Below are 18,643 nucleotides of genomic sequence, written 5' to 3'. Positions count from 1 at the left end.
CCAGGACCCCGTCCAACCTGGCCTTAAACACGTCCAAGGACGGGGCATCCACAACCTCCCTGGGCAGCCCGTTCCAGGGCCTAACCACTCTCCTTGTAAAGAACTTCCCCCTAACATCCAACCTAAATCTTCCCTCCTTCAACTTGGATCCATTTCCCCTAGTTCTGCTATTGTCAGCCCTTTTGAAGAGTTTACTCCCCTCCTGGGTGTAGGTTCCCTTCAGGTATTGATAGGCTGCAATGAGGTCACCCTGCAGCCTTCTCTTCTCCAGGCTGAACAAGCCCAACTCCCTCAGCCTGTCCTCATAGGGGAGGTGCTCCAGCCCCCTGATCATCTTAGTCGCCCTCCTCTGGACCCTTTCCAAAATCTCAGTGTCTTTCTTGTACTGAGGGCTCCACACCTGGACACAGTACTCCAGATGGGGCCTCACAAGAGCCGAGTAGAGAGGGACAATCACCTCCCTGTCCCTGCTGACCACCCCTCTCTTGATGGAGCCCAGGATCCCATTTGCCTTTCGAGCTGCCAGAGCGCACTGCTGGCTCATGTTCAGTCTCTCGTCCATCAGGACCCCCAGGTCCTTCTCTGCCGAGCTGCTCTCAAGGACCGCTCCTCCCAGCCTGTACAGGTGCCTGGGGTTCCTCCAGCCCAAATGCAAAACCTTGCACTTTGCCGTGTTGAACCTCATTAGGTTCACCCGAGCCCAGCCCTCCAGCCTGTCGAGGTCCCTCTGAATGGCATCCCTTCCTTCCACCGTATCAACCGCACCACTCAGCTTGGTGTTGTCAGCAAACTTGCTGAGGGTGCACTCAATTCCCTCATCGATGTCATTAATAAAGATGTCATTAATAAAGATTAATAAAAATACTGAACAACATCACCCTCACGGATGTTTAGAGTTGGTATTCTGGTTTCTTAAACTATATTTTCCAATTTGTAACAAACAACGGATAAGTTGTCCTAAGACTTACCAGAATATGCAGCTAAGACGACTGGATTTCCACTATTAGCAAAGTCTATGAGCATTAATAGGGAAGTGCATAACAAGTAACTTGCTGTGTATAAAACCCCTGAATAATACAGTATCAAACTATAAATTTAAATAACAGAGAGTAAAACAAAAAGTTCACTATATAAATCACAGGAAAAAAAAAAAATTCCCAAACCCCAACGGAATTTCCCAATGAGAGTTACTGGCTTCCACAGCCAGTGAACAATTACTGTAATTCTATACATAAACAAAAAGTCTATAGCAGGTATTTTAAGTTGCAATAAGAAAAAAGTATCGCAGATTGCATAAATGTGTTGTGTCACATAATATCAAAGGTATTTGCAAAAATTATACAATCTGGAATGCTTTAATATGAGACACAACAATGTACTTAAACACATAGTAATAAGAAAATGAGAGCAACCATTATATAAAATGTGTTTTTGGGATGCATTGAGTTAGCAGTGCTATTGAGATTAAATACGCAAAGTGAAAAGTCGTCATTTTGAGAGCTGCTCACTGATACTCTTTTCTGCCATCAGGACATTTTCTACACCCTACTTCTGTTGGATCCTTAAAGTCCCAAGGGCAAGTTAAAGCCAGCTGTGACATTCAGAATTAATTCTGTTAAGATTTACAGTGTGCGTTTGTTACCAACTTTTGGTGTTTTGTTTATTTTTCTTTTAAAGGAGAAGTGATTTCAGAAAGGCAAGTTTCTTTCAATGACACAGTAAAATCCTTGGAGCAGGGACCACATTCTGGGCACTGCTAATCACATTGTTGGCACTCAACAAATAAATAATAACAATAATAATAATAATTTGTTTTGCTTAATTCCTACTTGTTGTGCTGATTCCTTTTAAGTGATGCTCCTTAGGAATTTTCAGATCCTTTTGGCCTAAGTTCCTTTTGTCTTTCCTGTTGTCTTTCTTCTCAGTGTTGCTACTTTCCTCAGTCCAAAAGCCTCTTATTTTCGAGGTGTTGCTGTTTTATTTGCACTTATAGCAGAGGTGTTTGATAAAGCTACACTTCTTTCTGCATTTGGTAAATCTGGTGTGTCAAACTCCCAAGGGCAGACTTCAGCTCGAGATGCTAAAGGTTGCTGCGAGTAACCACTTGGCTTACGGGAGTCAGAAATCACATTTCCCTCAGATGAGGCAATTTTCTTTTGTTCCACCAATTTATTGACGTTTTCTGCTGCTTTCTGGGGCAGCTCCTCGTGCTCCCCCCCACAAACATTTGGTGCATATCTGTTAACGTTCTCGCGATTCAGCCCAGGGGAGCCCTGAGATTTGGAACTCAACTGTTTTTTATCACTTTCAAAAATGTGCTGCTCTTGCACCTCCCGAGTGCCCGCCTCCAACTTCTGCGGGCTCTGCTGATTCGACTGTTGAGAGCCCTCAGGCATCTTCTGCTTATGATGAGATTTCCCCTTTGGCTGGGAAGGGTGGTTTTTCTCTGCTTCTGAGGAAGCAATTGACACATGTTTTTGAATCTTAGAGTCAGAAGGCACAGGACCAGGAGTTTGGTCATATATCTCCCAAGGACAAACTTCTCCTATGTCGAAAGTGTCCTTGTGCAGAGTCTTACCTGGGCCTGTGTCTGGATTTGCAGGTGTTTGACTAACCCTTTGCTGCTTCATAATGCCAGACTTATGGGTTTTCTTTGTCTCCTCAGACTGAGTAGAGTTCTTCCGGTGAGAATCCTTGTGCTCCCCTTTATCAGTGGCCGAGTGCTTTTTGCTGCCTTCCTTCCCTTTCTGCTGAGATTTCTGAGATTTCGCGCTTTCTTCTAGACTTTGTGTTTTACCCGTAAGTCCCAGAGTCTTTTCCTTGGCACTAGCAATAACACTGAGGGATTTCTGTAACACAGATGTTCTTGGATGCAGAGGCTTCTTATCTGCACTTAAGTTATGCGCACTTAGTGATTTGCACACCAAAGGGACCGATTCAGTGGACACAGCTTCACCTTTTTCAGCTTTTTTGGTTAAACTGTTACCAGTGAAGGAATCCAGAATTGAATTCTCAGCAGCTGTAACTTCTGTGCTTTCTGCAGTTACGCTATTAGACTCTCCTGTTTGATCCCTGATGTGATCGTAAGTGCTGTGGGACTTCTTTAATGAGAAGACTCTGTTTTTCAAGGTCTCTTCTTTTGGCTTTGCAGAACTTGTGGAATCTTGTGGGGGCTTTTTCAGCGTAGCCGTGCTTTTCACAGCATTGTGCTCCATCAGGTCCTTCTCGTCCCTGGAGCACTGCCTAGTGACTGTCTCTGGGATTTCTGTAATACGCCTCATTATCGAGCGCCCCAAGCCCTTTTTAGAGCACCTTTTTTTCTGGAGATGCGGGTTATTAGCAATCATCTTTTTCCTTTTATAGATTTCAAGCTGGGCATACAGTTTCTTCAACTCATCCTGTAAAGCAAAGTAAATAGCAAAAATAGTATGAACAGAACAAAGCCAAACAACCACCCCTAAAAATGACATTAATCTTATCCCACTTTCCTTACTAATTCTTGAATATGCCATTTCTCCAGTTTTTTTCCACCTTAAGACTAAGTTCAGCCCTAGTGCACAAACCAGTTACCCTGCATGGCTGCATATCAGTCACCATGCACAACCAATACACATTCATACAATACTGTGGTGTTAGTTTTCCTATTGACTCTTCCTGCTATTCTGTGTTCTGGAACTGTAAGTCAGACAAGTTCCAGGCAGAAATGTCCTTTTATCACATAAGAAGGCAATAGCACAGCTTTCTATTTCTCATGTTTATCAAAATGATATGTTATATATCTGTGTACAAACAACTAATCACAGTGACACCAAATGCTGCTTGTGCTCCAAAGAAACTACGTAAACTGATTAATGGCTTTTGCTGTGGAAGTTTCTTCCTCCTCAGCCTCCAGTATGACTTTTACTACAACTAATTTTTCCTTACGCTGGTCAATTCTTTCCAAGATATTTCACATGACCAGAATCCACAGTCACTGAGAGACTTAACTGACTTGTTTCTTTTGGTATCTGCAAAAAAAAATCAAACTGATTCAGAATTTACCAATGTGAAAGAAATGCTTTCGAAAATAGAATCATAGAATCATAGAATCACAAGGTTGGAAAGGACATACAAGATCATCTAGTCCAAAATAAATGATATTTAGTTATATATACCCGAATATCTTCAGGATCCAAACTATGCTCGCTCCATGCTGAATTGATACTGCTGTTCAGATAGGATCCAGATCGGCCCATATCAAGTTCATCTTCATAAGCTTCTGTAGCTATATCATCTCTTGGGTTATTGCTTGAATGTGAAAACTGCAGTAAGCATTCAGAACAAAGATGTTGCCATTAGTGCACAACAGAAGTTTACAATAGTTTTCATTATACAGTTGACCACAATGGATTTAGTACGATTTTCTAACCTCAGTACCTATAGGCATCACTGGTGTAACTACTGTCCTGGAGAAAATCAGTACTGCATGGAAGAACTCATATTAATGGTGGATTAACCACTAAGGGTTCTGAAATCTGCATTAGAAAAGTCCTTTGTACTTATTCTGCCACTTATTTGTGCCTTTTTACACTGCATTCACTTTAAGCTTATATGACAAATTTACGGGAATATTCTTTCAGTATTGCCAACTAGGCTGCTAAAACCATACAACTACATTCCATATTCCATGCAGTCAGATAATCCTGCAGAAAGTAATCCTCCCATTTCGGATCCCGATCCTGAATATGAATAGACAGAGTGGCAAAAAAAAAAAAAAATGTTATTAAGAACTGGAAAGAGAGGTTGTGTGAGCTATTTTTTTATTCATGTGGATTCATTCATCTGTGATTCTATTGCCCATGTAGTTATCTCGCCTCAGGACTTTATGAATTGAACAGAACCTTGTGAATCTTCTCTTCATTCCCTGAATTCTTTGGGGTACTGGAAAGAAAGCCTGTACAGTGTTACACGGATAATGAACTAAAAATGGAAACCCTGATCCTTAGTTATGAGTCAGTTTCAGAAAGGTTAACAAATTTTCTAGGCTAGTCTGGAAAGGCATCTCTGAACACATGTAATGATGGATAAAATGGATAAAAAATAGAAAATAAAACTATTACTACAGACTAGTAGAGTCATTAAAAAAATAGGGCTGTGCAGTATTAAGGCCAGATCAGTGCGTCCTCTGGTTATGCACGTTTAATATATCTATTTTTGAGAGTTTGTCAGCAAATCAGGAAAGGACAGAAACATTAACTTGAACTTTCTAGCATTATTCCTTTTCTGCAACTTTCACCTTCACCGTTACCTTTGATTCTTGACTTTCTGATTAATGTTACAAGTCATTTCAAGAGCCATTATAAAGCCACTTGTTTTGCTGGAGTACTGTACAAGAAGAAAGCTACATTCAAATCCTACAGACTCGTGCAAGAAGCAGGTGGAGCTGACTGGCATTTTATCATTCCATTCTGAAAGCTGTGCAGTGGTGCCCAAAGCTCATTCTGTTCTCTTCCTTGCATCCTGTCATCTGCATCTTCTTGTGTCCTGCACACATTTTCATCTTCTCACCCTGCTGCTGGCACTGTAGCATGGACAGTTTCTTCATGGTATGCAGGACTGGCATGTCCCCATGCTGCAGCCATGGGAAGGAGCCTGCAGTGGGGCAGGAGGGCTGGGGGAGCTGCTGCCTGTGGGGACCCGTGTGGAGCAGTGCCTGAAGGGTGGCTCCATGGTACAGAGCTGTGTTGGAGCAGTGCCTGGAGAGCTGAAGCCAGTGGGGAGCCCATGTGGGACCAGTTCAGGAAGGATGGCATCCTGTGGGAGGGACCCCATGTGGGGCAGGGGCAGAGTGAGGGCAGAGTGACCATGAAGGATTGGCAAGACCAAGTGTTATAGACTAATTACAGCCCCCGTTCCCTGATCCTCTGTGCTGATCCTGGGGAAGAAACAGAGGATGGATGGAGGGAAGATGTATTTAGTTTACTTTCAGTTTCTCATCGCTCTGCACTAGTAACAAGTTAATCTTTCTATGCTGTCTATTTTACCCATGATGACAATTTGTGAATGATTTCCCTGTCCTTATCTCAAGCCTTGAGCACTTTATCATCCTATTTTCTCCCCTTTTTCCTTTGAGGAGGGGAAGTGACAGAGCTGTGTGATGGAGCTCATCTGCCCATTAGGGTGAAATAATCACACAGTGACAATTGCTGGGTTTAGGTCCCAGTCACTCCATCTCATAGCCTGTTTAACCTCATCATCCCACTTTTATTTAACGGTCCATGCTAGTCTTTCTAGGCCTTCACACAAACTCAGGTAACACTGCCAGTGGCCCAGTCGAGCAAATACTTGAAGTAGGGATCACTAGGCAAGATCTTTTCCTTCCTGCATGAATCAAATCCATTTATGTGTTTTGTTTAAATTGAAAATAAAAGTCCTTTGAATCTATGGAATTTTAAAAATCAGAAGAAAGAATCTTTCAAAATGTGTAAGAGTTTATAAAAGAAAAAAATCAGATACACTTCTAGGCATTAGACAAATTTTACATCTTCCTTTTTTCTACCAGTTGCTTGCTAATTTTATACAGAATTGCTTCTGCATGACAAACTTATCTTCCTGGTCTTGACAAAAAAAGAACACAATACCTTAGGGATCAGTAGTAGCCCAACAGTGACTGTCACAGTCAAGTGCGTGTGTGCAAAGAACAGCATCAGCATCCAGTCAGACTGAAGTCTTGAAGCAAGAATGAATCTGAAAAAAGAATTGCATTGCAATTCACTGTCTTTTCTCCAGTGCATTCTATTAAACATTTTGAATGTTCCTTAGGTTTCTTTTCACTGAAAGACCAAGCACAACTGGTTTTGTTTTGCAGTGATTTCATACAGACTAAACTATTCACATGCTATTCACAGACTATTCTATTCACATGCTTTACCTATGTACCACAGATTCAAAACAATTCAGGAAAAAAAACACACAAAAACAACAACACAAGCCAAAACAAAGTATAAAAGTAACAACAGGTCTTAAAGGACATTGCTTATTCCAGTGTTCTCACTCTACATAGCTGGAGTTTTTTTCAGATAGTGTAAATAGCCTTTGGCATGAACTGAGTTACGGCAGTTTGCATAAAGGATGTGAACTGCTGGTTTTAGGTTAAGTAAGAACACGTACTATGATACTTTGCAGTGCACTTTGTAAATAGAGGATGTCCAGAGATTGCAGCTACAGGGTGCGGCTGATAAGCCAACAAAAAGAGAACAGCACTGACCTGCATTTCAGTGGGGAACAAAGAAATGGTGTTGATTTCAGGACCGCTTATGGTCCAAGAGCCCTGCAAACACTAGGAAATGGCTGGCTGAACTTTAAAAACAAGCAGTTCCTGCTGAGCTTTCTAAAAGAGTAGAGCAAGCACTGCAGTTAGAGCAGCTTGGCTTTTCTGCTTTAGTGACTCCCAAAGATATAAAAGGTAAGCAGTACAATGGATGAATGGATCTATCACTGGCTTGTAATCTGCAAGTTTGTATAAATCATTCTCATCAAAGTGAGATTTGCAGCTTACCCAAGATCACAGATGCACATTTTGCAGAAGCTTTTGTTAACAGAAACAGTCTGGCATGAAACATAGGCTGTAGCAAAAAGCTACAGATAGTGCCATGATGGATGCAGGGCATCATCTGAAAGACAGTCAAACTTCACAGGTAATTAAGAGAGTGCTGTAGGCCCTTGAGAGAGCAGAACTTGCAAGGCCAACAGTCCTGATGTAACCGTATTGACAACAGTCTATAAAGCTTTGCTTACCTTGGTTATGATATCAGAAATACCAGATTTGAATACAAATGTAGCAAAATTGGGACCAACAGTAGTGAGAAAGTAACAAAAGAGTGGGTTATTTATGAGGGAGAAGACAAGGACAGAAAAGGGCTAAGGCAGATGGGTTAAGAACTGTCACAGAAAATCAGAAAGAAGAGGCAGTAAGATGTGCTAGTGGCATGTAAGCAAGTTGTTACTAACAGAGCTCTGTACCTGATCATTGCAGAGACAGAGTTTCTATTTAAATGAAATTTTTCCATCAAAATTTTTCTCAATCATACAAGAGAAAGTGCAGAAAAGTAATACTATGCTGATCAGAAGGTAATGAAGAACCCTCTGTTTCTGGAATGGGAATCACACTTTTAAAGAACAACCATGAACAATTCAAGGTTGTATTTGGTGCTCACGTTAATCTTCTGTGAGCTTCAGGAATTTTCAGGCTGGATGGCTGCAACATAATAGCGGGTGTACTTCAAGAATCCAGTGCTATCGACTTCGTGACAATTCAGATATACCATATAAATCATATGATGATTTCATCAAATATAAAAACATCTTACACTGCAGCTCCTTCAGTTACATGTAGAACTTGGCAGAGAAAACAGAAGCAAGAAAAAGTGCATGTAAAGAAAAGTGAACTTGAGACCGGGTTAAGACTTGTGTGTATGGATATGTACATCATCTCAGGAGGGACTCTATTTTCAGTGCATTCTGTTCGTTCCTATCTACAAAAAATGCATGGTGTTTCTTCAGCAAATCAGCATGTGGCAGAAAGGAAAGCAATACTAAATGTACATTTTTTTTAAAAAAGAAGGAAGAACAAAATCAGCAGACCCTAGGGTGAAGGAACAGATAATGGGGAAGATCAAGTCCTTCAGCGCCTTCTTCGCTGAACTGCATTACGTTTGTTCTAAAAGAAGGCGTAGACAGAAGAAATCTCTTCAGAATTCTTTGCTTCGTTAAGATCAGGCAGTGTAGGAACATTTCAAAACAATGAAAAAAGTTTGTAAATCTGCTACTGAAAACAAGCAAACCACTGCCCTGATTAGAAATGCCAGCAGGACCAGGCCTATGTAAGAGAGAGGAGTCTCTCCTTTTTCTCATATTCCTAGTGCCTCCCAAGAAAAATCCTCAGGGTTGGATGATTACTTCCATCCTACTGTTAAAAGAAACTTGCACCCCAAAAATACTTCTAATGCACTGAGCTGTATCTTCTACCATGAATCAAAGTATGGTTTAACAACATTAATTACTGGGGGAAAATTTTGACTGAAAGGCTACCATACGAGCTGTAGATGATTCAAAAGTACCATATTAGTAGCAAGCAATTAAAAAGTACTGTAACTGAGTTTTACGCCTACCCTATCAGGAATGACAAGAAAAACATTTCAACCAAATACAAATTTTTAAAACAATTTTTCATATGTTTGTGTTAGGGAGTAAACAAGGAGATTTTGAATGTCCATGGATGGCAAGATATGGGGTTAGGAGAAGATTAAGGAAAGAAAAAGTTGCAAGCCTGAGAAGGGCAGTGAACTTTACAACCACGGCAAAGAGTGCACCCAGCAGGAACAGAGATGAAAGATTTCTTTTCTTTCTTTTGCTGGTCTTTACTCAGAGAAAAATGCTGCAACACAGAAGAAAACATAAAGAAGGCACAGAGAAATGTGAGCTCCAATACAGACCTAGAAAGTGAGAGGCGTATTTGAAGATTGTCAGTGGACTGGTGTAAAAAAATAAATCAGAGTAGATAAGGTCTGTCAGGATGCAAAGATAAGTGCAAGAATGTAACAAGAAAGTCATAAGAATCTCCTGGTGCATGAGCTGAAATTCATGCTGTCTTGCTATTCCAAATTCCTTAGTAGGAGGTGCTCTGAGGGAAAGGCAGATAAGATAATTTTCATACACTCTGGCAAAGACCCTTATTTGCTTGTTTTAAAATATTTAAAATATGATTTAAAATACAAAAAGATTTAAAATATGAAACATTGAGCTCATTAAGCTTTCAAAGAAATACATGCCTTATATTACTGTTACAGCATAACAATTTTTAAGTCAGCATATAAAGCACTATGCCTCATGCACAAACCAGTGCAATTATCTCAACATACAGCTGCACTTCGCCAATCTGTTACACACCAGGACACATTCACATAAACCAACATTCTTACCTGCTGCTTTTCTAGGGATACAAACCAGTGAGTGGTGTGTAAGTGATACAAGACTGACAATATTTCTCGTATGTCTAGTTTATCACATGTACTGAACTTTGTTCAAAGGACACATTAGCTAGCAATATGGAAAAAAAAACCACCCCTAAATATATTATTAACAACTTGATCAGATACATTCTTGAATTCTATGGGAACAGTTTTAAGTTTAGTGATTAATTAATATATTAATATATATTAATAAATATTTATGAGACTTTTCCTTAAGTATCCTACTCCATTTACCCATTTTATGTTGCACCATATGAAACCTGAAAGATAAATAGCTAATTACTAGATCCACATATCACTTGCCTAATTGTATGGAATATAGCAGAGATAATGAGCTCATTGTGAACTGCAACAGCCATATAACGCGGCTCATGAAATGCTGATGGGACTGTCCGCACTGCATAGCAGAGATAAACACCCCACAAGAGGAATAAAAATTCAGCTGTGAGAAGAACAAGAAGAAATAATTTGCAATTAGTTTTATAGATGAAAAAGGAAGGAAATCTGAAGTACTACAGTATCTTCTGCACGTGTGAGTATCTATACAAAGACAGTATAGACGTATAAATGTATATATCTACACACATAGGCGTTCAAACTCTTTCAGATACTGTTACTGTACATCTGGTTTTAATTTTAAACACCACTTTTTCTCCATATCAGGAATCTTTGCACTTGTAGTGCAAAGATTTTCAATATAGAAACTATTAAGGCAATATCAAATAATTTCTTCCTTGAGACAATGTCTAATAATTGCTTGCTCATTTTTCAAATTGGTACTACAGAAGCTTGACATTACTTAAAATAACAAATATGATTACTTGTAGCTTTGGTTTTTGTTGGAGAGGCAGCTACTGGTGCTGCTAAAGACTTCAAGTCTTTAAGTCAACATTTTCATTTCAAAGGTTTGTAACTCAGATAAAACAATCTATTTCGGGTTTAAAAATTTCCACTGTTCATGACAGTTAATTTTGCTGGTGCCCATAATATTATGAGTCACTTCTGAGGGCCTCACATAATTATAACAAATGACGTGTCTCTCTCTGTTAGAAGAAAAATGAATAAAGGAAGAAAAGGTCAGCATCAGCTTAGACTATGTTGTTAGATCTAAGTCATCTGCATCCACCAGTCCTGTGGCGGCAGGTTCCTGTAGACGCTCTGCTGTGATATCATTTCGCTTTTGACACAACTGAAATCACGTCACAGCCACCTTGAAAAACCTCCCCTTGAAGGACAAAAACACGTAGCAGGAATACAGCTGGCACCTTTGTGCCGTGCCTTGCACTCTGGGCTGACGTGGCTGTAAGTGGTTTAGCCTGAGCAGTAAGGTGAGGTTCTGTAAGAGATCCCTGCAATTCCTGGGCCAGCATCAGAAATTGAGTGTAATCCCATTGTTACTCACACACTGTTCTTGGCCTGTTGAACTTTTGTAACTAATCCACTAACCGCTGTGTTCTGTGCAAGGGCTAGGACTAAGCTCAGCCAGTGGTCTTCTTGCTGCCTATGAGCTGCCAGCCAGCTTTGCAGTGCAAGGCATCACATCCTAACATGGCAAGATGCCATGCTTCTCCATAGAATTGAAAGCACTCTGATGACTACCCTGAATAGCTGGATCTCAGACATCTGGGTAGGTGAGTTGAACCCTGCCTCAGCCTCTCATCTCCGAATTGAATCCAGTCAGCTGCCTGCACTAAAGGAAAATTCCACGTTCAGCTTTTCGTTGGTTTCTGAAATTCTGTACTTTGTCACCTTGCCTTAAATTACTACTTGTTACATATATAGAAATAAATTAAATTAAAAATATAGCAAGATGCAATGTAATGGGCAATCAGTCATTTATCATACTTCTTTTTCTAAATACATGTTATTGTACTGTAACAGAACAGGTGATTGGTGACTGGCCTGTATGGGAGCGATCAGCCAATCGTTATTGGTTTTGGTTTCAAATCTTCTAATATCTTCTATAGATAGAAGCCATGCTATCACTGAATTCCATGTATTATTCTAGTTTCTTAAAAACACCTACACTGGAATTCCCTATCAAGCCATCTTGCTCCTTAAATCTTCTCTGAACAAGCTGAATATGGATTTTGCTTCAATAAGACATCAGGTTCCTTTACAAATATTATCAGTTTCGTTTTCTCTAAGTACACTTATCTTGCTTATGCAGCGTCATGGCACTGAAATGTATTGCTCTTCAAAGTAATGAAGTGTATTGCTGTAATTGCTCTGTATTGATTTAAGAAGAAACTGAAAAGGAGAAAATGCATTCACAGAATGCTAAAGCCAAATTACTGTATTTTACTGTCCTATATTCAATAGAAACCCTTATTTCAGATGGCATTCCCCAGAACATTCCACATGGCCTGTTTCCTCTCATTTTGCCTTTTATCCAAAGTGTACCACAGTATAAATAAATAAGGGAATAATGAAATTATCAGTAGAGCTGCACAGTTAATGTAAAAAACTAATTATGAAATAACAGGCATATATTCCCAAAGAACATGGCTCATTTTTCTCCCTCTTCTACAACCAAAGTGAGAAGGTCTCTTACTGGTAGAAATGATCCGTTACCAGTGCTAACAGAAGTTGAAAGTTGGAAAATGTTGGGCTTTTAATGGCATGAAAATACATGTAGAAAACTATATGTGCTGAAAGTATTCACAAAGTAAGAAGTCTGGGTCAAATTTTGCTTATTTTTACTATTAAAACAAGATCTGATGTAACTCTGAAGATTTACGGGAATATATATATATTTATCCAGACTGAAAAAGAATTTCAAGATAACAGAAATGAAAGTGAATAAGTTGCATACAAATAGTAAAGAGAATTACAATGAACTTCAGAAAGTAGGAACGAATGATCCTTGGATCTGATTAATTCTGCAGATTTCATAGTTTTCAGTTTCATGATCATACATAGAGTCCCTAAGACAAGAAGAGGGTATTTCAAAGCAATAATATACTGGAGTACAATAGCAGTTTGCATTGTTTAATGAATAATGCTTTTATAAAAGCTTTACAGTTAGAGCAGAGTGGGCATTCCTGTATGTAGAAAATAATTAGTGAGACATTTGGTATGTAACACAAATGGGAAATAGCTTTAAAAACACAAGGTAAAACAACAGTTCCTATGGTTGCCAAAATCAACACAACAATAATTTTGTTAGTGATAACAAGCAAAACATATTAATTGAAAAACAATTTATTATCAAAACCACTAATTACACAGCTTAAATGTATCGTGTAAAAGTTGAGCTTGAGGGGGAAAATTGTATTCACATAATTAGATACATACTGCTAGAGCATTTTGTAATGAAAATCTGAAGATACAAAAATTTGCTCTATTATTTTCCTTCACAGTCTCTCTGATCTCTCAACATAAAACAAGCCAATATAATTATATATTTGTTATAGATGACATAGCTAAGGTAGCTAACTTTAAGTTGATAGCTGGATAGATAGATGGATAGTGAAACATGTAAGAGCAAGACTCCTAATCATAATTTACCTCTGAGGTCTTTGTCTAGTTTTGCTCTTTGCACATTAGTGACTGTCTTGCACACAATATCTATAATGAACAAAATCTGGTTTGCTCAATAATATTTCACTCCGAGCCTGGTGTTGGAAGAGTAACTTGAAAAGTAAAGGGTTGTATTATGATAATGCAAACCTGTCAAGACCAAATTCAAAGTCCAAAATACATAATCTTAGTCCTTCAAATATGATTCATCATAAGGCTTAAAAATTACTTATTACTTTTTACTTATTAAGCACAAGAAGTGTCTTCTTTTCCGCTTCTGGAAAATGATGGGAATTCCTACTTGAGTGACCTGCCTGACAGGAAATGTGAAGTAAAAAAATATTTAAAAACTTGCAGTAGCTATTTTATAACTGTCCAACCCAGGCATTCAGACGAATGCAAATCTCTGACTGACAAACGACTAAGAAAAGAAATGACTGCTTTAGAGACACAGAAGGTGAAATGTAAACACAATGTGGCCTCAATATGCCATGTGCATAAGTTAATTAATCTTTAAATATGTAACCTGCCTGGTTATATATATATTTTAGTGTTTAAAAATATGATCATTCCTTTTGTTTGTAATGCCCATGGTGTTAGAAAACGGAACATTTTGGAACACTTAGCTTCATTAGCCACCACACTGGACTAGCCTATACTCTATTACAACTAGGGGCAGTCCATGCCTGTCCTCTTGGGATCTACCTGGGTCGCTGGTCATACTCTGCACCTTCTGAGAATGAGCGACAGTGATATATCCACAGTACGTGATACATATCTGCTGTGTAGAGAAAGATACACTCAGATTGGTCTTCTTGACTCAAACTTCCCGAAGATCTGAGATAGCATATTTGCTAGGATTTGCTAAACGAGCAGTTATCTGTACTGTCAACTATTCTTTCATATTTAAAACCAGTACAAGGCACATCTGTGTCCAGAGATAGCCATGGAATCATAGGATTACAGAACACTGGAAGGGACATTAAAGATCATCCATTTCCAACCTTCCTGCATGGGCGGGGACACCTTCCACCACACAATGCTGCCCAGGCCCCCATCCAACCTGACCTTGAACACCAGGCATCCACAAGTGTCTGGGCAGACTGTTCCAGAGCCTCTGTGACATTTCTGAGCCTTGAACTTTCAGGCCTCACTTAGATGATGCAGAATGACCTGCTGCTGACTCACACCTGCCTGCCCAGCCCCAACATGAGTGAGTTCCAGCATCCATGTCCTTGCTCACTGCTCACTGAAGCCAGTACTTCAGCTGACTGCATGGAGCGGTGGAATGAGCAAAAATCATACAAGGAAACATGGAAAATCAAGAAATGTGAAACTCAATTTTTGAGGCCTTAGGAAAGTCCTTCATCCTTACTTTTAGAGCTTTGGCATCTCTAAAGCTTGAACAGCACAAAAATTAGAACACCACGTATCCAGTTTTAAATTGCTTTCCTGTGTGTTATAATCTTCACTTAACTATACCATTTCCTGGGAGACCAGACTCATTTAATGCATGTGACAGAGCAATTGCAGAGATAAATCAAGGTTGATTAATAAAGAAAGCTGTATAATTTATTGCAAACAACATTTTAGATGCTTAGTGAATAAGGCAAAAGACTGCAGGAGGAAAAAATGGTCTTGAGCACGTGCAAGAGAACTGGATTCTAACTTCGTGCCTCAGATCTCCTCTACAAATGCAAAAGTCACCACTCGAGCCATGTTTCACAGACACAATCTCAGAAAATGTTCTTGCTAGTTGGAGACCAATCTAGATTTTTTTTTTGTTGCAGTTTGCAGCAGAACTGAGCACACAGGGCTGTATTCCTGGCCAGTGAGACAATATATAACACATTCTACGTAGATATGATGAGTTCTGTGACTGAGCCAAAAGCATTGCAAAATGGACACATTGCAAAATGACTGCCTTGAAAGCCCACTTGGGCAAGTGCCAGGCACATGCTGACCCCACAGCCTCTGAATCACATGGTTTGAGGAAAATGAGAGATGCTTTTTGCTGGCAATGGAGACATGTCCACTGACTTGAGCATGACCTGTCCTTCTGTAAGAGTCTCTCTGCATGAAATGTATGACTGACAGCCTCCAGGATCTCCCCTCATTTCTGCACTTTCCCCATCTCTTAATCTTTATTTTCTTCATTCCTTCATATTATTCCTTCTTCTATAGAAGATGTGCTGACCTTGCTCATTCCTTCCCTTGCTATTAAAGCCAGTTGACCTGTGCCCCATCACCCTCTTTTGAGTGGAAGAGGAATAGCAAGCTGAGTGTGGGACTGCTTCTCTCACATCTTAAAGAGGATGCAAGCATATGCCAACAGTATACAAAATAGTTGAAGGACAGGAAAGATTTGAAGCTGTACAAAAAATGGATTCTGCTGCCAACAAGAGGAAGTCAGCATCTCCCAGCCTCTCCTGACCTCCTCCTCCCACAGATGGCTTGCAGAAGAATCTGAATACAAAATTTACTGATGCACAAACATGTGGTTGAGACAACCTGTTACTGGTTTCCTTAGGAGAAACACTTTGTACAAAAGGTTATTGGCTTTCACTTGTGATGAGGCAGGTATAAAGAACAGTGAAGCAACTGCAAGAGGCAATACAATTTGAACTGCTCAAACCAAGGTTTCCAACTACTTTTGAGAAAGAGAAACTGAGCAATGTTGACTGCTCATTGTAAAAGAAGAAAGAAAAACAGAACACACTACTTTTTGGGGAAAAAAAAATCTCCATCACCCCTAAGCATGCTTTATTTTAAATTAAACTGACAGAAGCAGTTAATCTGAGATGAATGAATTGCCCCATTTCATTTAGTCTCATAGAGGAGCCATCACTTGTCTTTGTTGCTCTTCCCTACACTTTAAGATTTACTGTGTCTTAGAGATGGGGAACTTAGATTGCACACAGAATTGGTGATGCAGACTGTGAAAGAGGTGTACATGGCAGGAAGAGCAGTGACTAACAATCAGAAAAAAAGCCAGTCTTGTTGTGAAAGCTGAGGAAGGCTTGTTTGTAAAACCGGATCCATTTCTTATTTCTGCTCTAAACACTTTTGACAGTCCTGGTTGTATCACTTAGAGTAAGCTTTTCACAAGCAATCACTATTTTCACATGAAAACTGAAGCCAGATTTCGTCGGTGTTGAATTCTAACAATTACCTTCTGGCTGGACTTTCTACATGGAGAAGGCTATAAACACTGCTCAAAAAGAATTAGTTCCCAGATGTCTCAAGAGATGGCTTTTGTTGACAATTTTTGGCACTGATCTTTGTACATTCATGCTAAGGAGAACGTGGCTTAAGAATGCCCATTTGGAAATTAACAATTCTTCTTTCACGGAATACTCTGAACAAAGTACCCCAAATATGGCATAGGGACACATCAAATGGGTGTAACAAAAAGAAATAATAACCACTCATTCATGGAATGCAGCTGAGGGCCTGTACAAAACTTAATAAGGGGTCTCTGTGAGGCTGTGTCACAATGCCCTGACTCAGAACTTTAAGGGAACCCTTAATTCCCAATCTGTCAGAGCCGGTCCTGGCAATTCATATCCTCTTCAGATGCGAAGATTATATAGGTTAAATATTAACAAATGAACACTGGGAGGAAACCCTTTTGGGAATGCAGACTAATAATATTCTTCACAGTATTCTTCTTTGTTCCTTTTCCTGGCTGAGGGCATTCAGTAATTATGACAGAGTTGTGTGTTTGTAATTCCCTTGATATCCAGAACCCCAAACCTGAACTCCCAATTAGTGCAGCTGAGCCAGAGGAGCACAGCTCCTGCCAGCTGGGAATCACACTTGTGCTGGGAAAAACACCTAGCTGCATTTGTTTAAAACCTGCCTTTAACTTCTAGTTTAAGTAAAATGCCAGAACACAGACACAGGGTACACATGGTGATTTTTAAAAACAAGAGCTTAAATGCTATCCACATTGGGTAAAACCCTGGCCCTAACAACAGGATCCTCCATGCACCAAGATTTCACATCTGCTTTTTACTGGTGTTTGCACATGCATGTTTACCTCTCTGCCTATCTTTCTCTCCTGCCAGGGGTTCTGCACATTAAACTTCTTACTTTTTCTTTCAGTGGGAAGTTTTTTTTTGAGTAGTGTGCTCACATCTCTTTCACTTAGATGATTCTTCCGACCATGTAAAGAATAATAGTTTGAGACACCACGAGCAAGTTTTTCAGCTATTTTTTTCTAATTTGAAATCAGAAATCAGGCTGTGGTACGTAGAGGTACAGGATTTATTCAAGCCATAACAGAAAGGATGAGCCTTTCAAGGCCCTCAGAACTTTTTCTAAAATCTCAGGTTCTGATCCATGCCATGGCTTGCTTAGGAGACAGATGCCACAACTCTGACAGCGGTGCACAAACACAAAGGAAATTAAAGAATCTAGGAAAGTACCAATTAAAATACCCACAAGTATCCAACGTCAAGGAAAATACATACTAACTTACATTACACTACACTGATAAGCATTTATTGAAGGCTAATTTCTCTCATCAGCATATCACAGAGTAAAAAGGCAGTGTTAAAAATGGTGACAACCTTTATGTCTAAGTCCCTGCTTCTCTTGCAGAGCACCCTCTCAAACTTAATGAAAATGTAACTATAAAACATTCACTGCAATAAAAGTCTCTGGAGATAGAGCCTAAGTAGAATGATTAGTATGGAAAATGCTTCATAAATCCTAACTCCAGTAATCTCTGGTAGCATAAAGGCTTCATCTCATTGTGACTTTCTAACAGAGCCTTGTTAATTCTCAATTTGCTAATCTGTGACCTTGAAAATTCCCTCCCTACACTGCAGTGAGACATTGCCAGCAGAGTGAAAAACAGTGAGGCACTGGAGCACTGGCTACAGGTGACAGAATATATTACAAAATATTCACTAGCTTTCTATAAAGTCCTGTGCCTGGCTAAATCAAATGAAATAACAACTCTTTCACAAATTATCATCCTGCATTTTCATTTTGCCACGTTAAATCAAATATCATAATCTATCACATAATTTGCAGCACAAAATCTTTCAGAAGGCAAGTTAACTGCAAGAATGAAAGGGATTCTGCATTATGCGTATTTCTCC

General features: G+C 39.5%; 1 protein-coding gene across 1 annotated transcript in view; it reads right to left on the bottom strand.

Moving 5' to 3' along the window:
* Positions 1 to 1,288: 1,288 nt before the first annotated feature.
* GPR158 (G protein-coupled receptor 158) overlaps positions 1,289 to 18,643 on the bottom strand; it is a 175,340-nt gene continuing 157,985 nt past the window's right edge. Inside the window, exons 8-11 of the mRNA XM_042888777.1 lie at positions 10,314 to 10,452; positions 6,621 to 6,726; positions 4,155 to 4,301; positions 1,289 to 3,398 (exon numbers count right to left, since the gene is read on the bottom strand). Coding sequence (XP_042744711.1) covers positions 1,956 to 3,398; positions 4,155 to 4,301; positions 6,621 to 6,726; positions 10,314 to 10,452 — 1,835 coding nt within the window. The 3' untranslated portion in view covers positions 1,289 to 1,955. The remainder of the gene's footprint in view (positions 3,399 to 4,154; positions 4,302 to 6,620; positions 6,727 to 10,313; positions 10,453 to 18,643) is intronic.

The sequence above is a fragment of the Lagopus leucura genome, unplaced genomic scaffold, assembly GCF_019238085.1.
Source record: "Lagopus leucura isolate 7727_CA_CO unplaced genomic scaffold, USGS_WTPT01 Super-Scaffold_100157, whole genome shotgun sequence".
NCBI classification, from domain to species: domain Eukaryota; kingdom Metazoa; phylum Chordata; class Aves; order Galliformes; family Phasianidae; genus Lagopus; species Lagopus leucura.
This window is presented reverse-complemented; position numbering and strand designations above follow the sequence as displayed.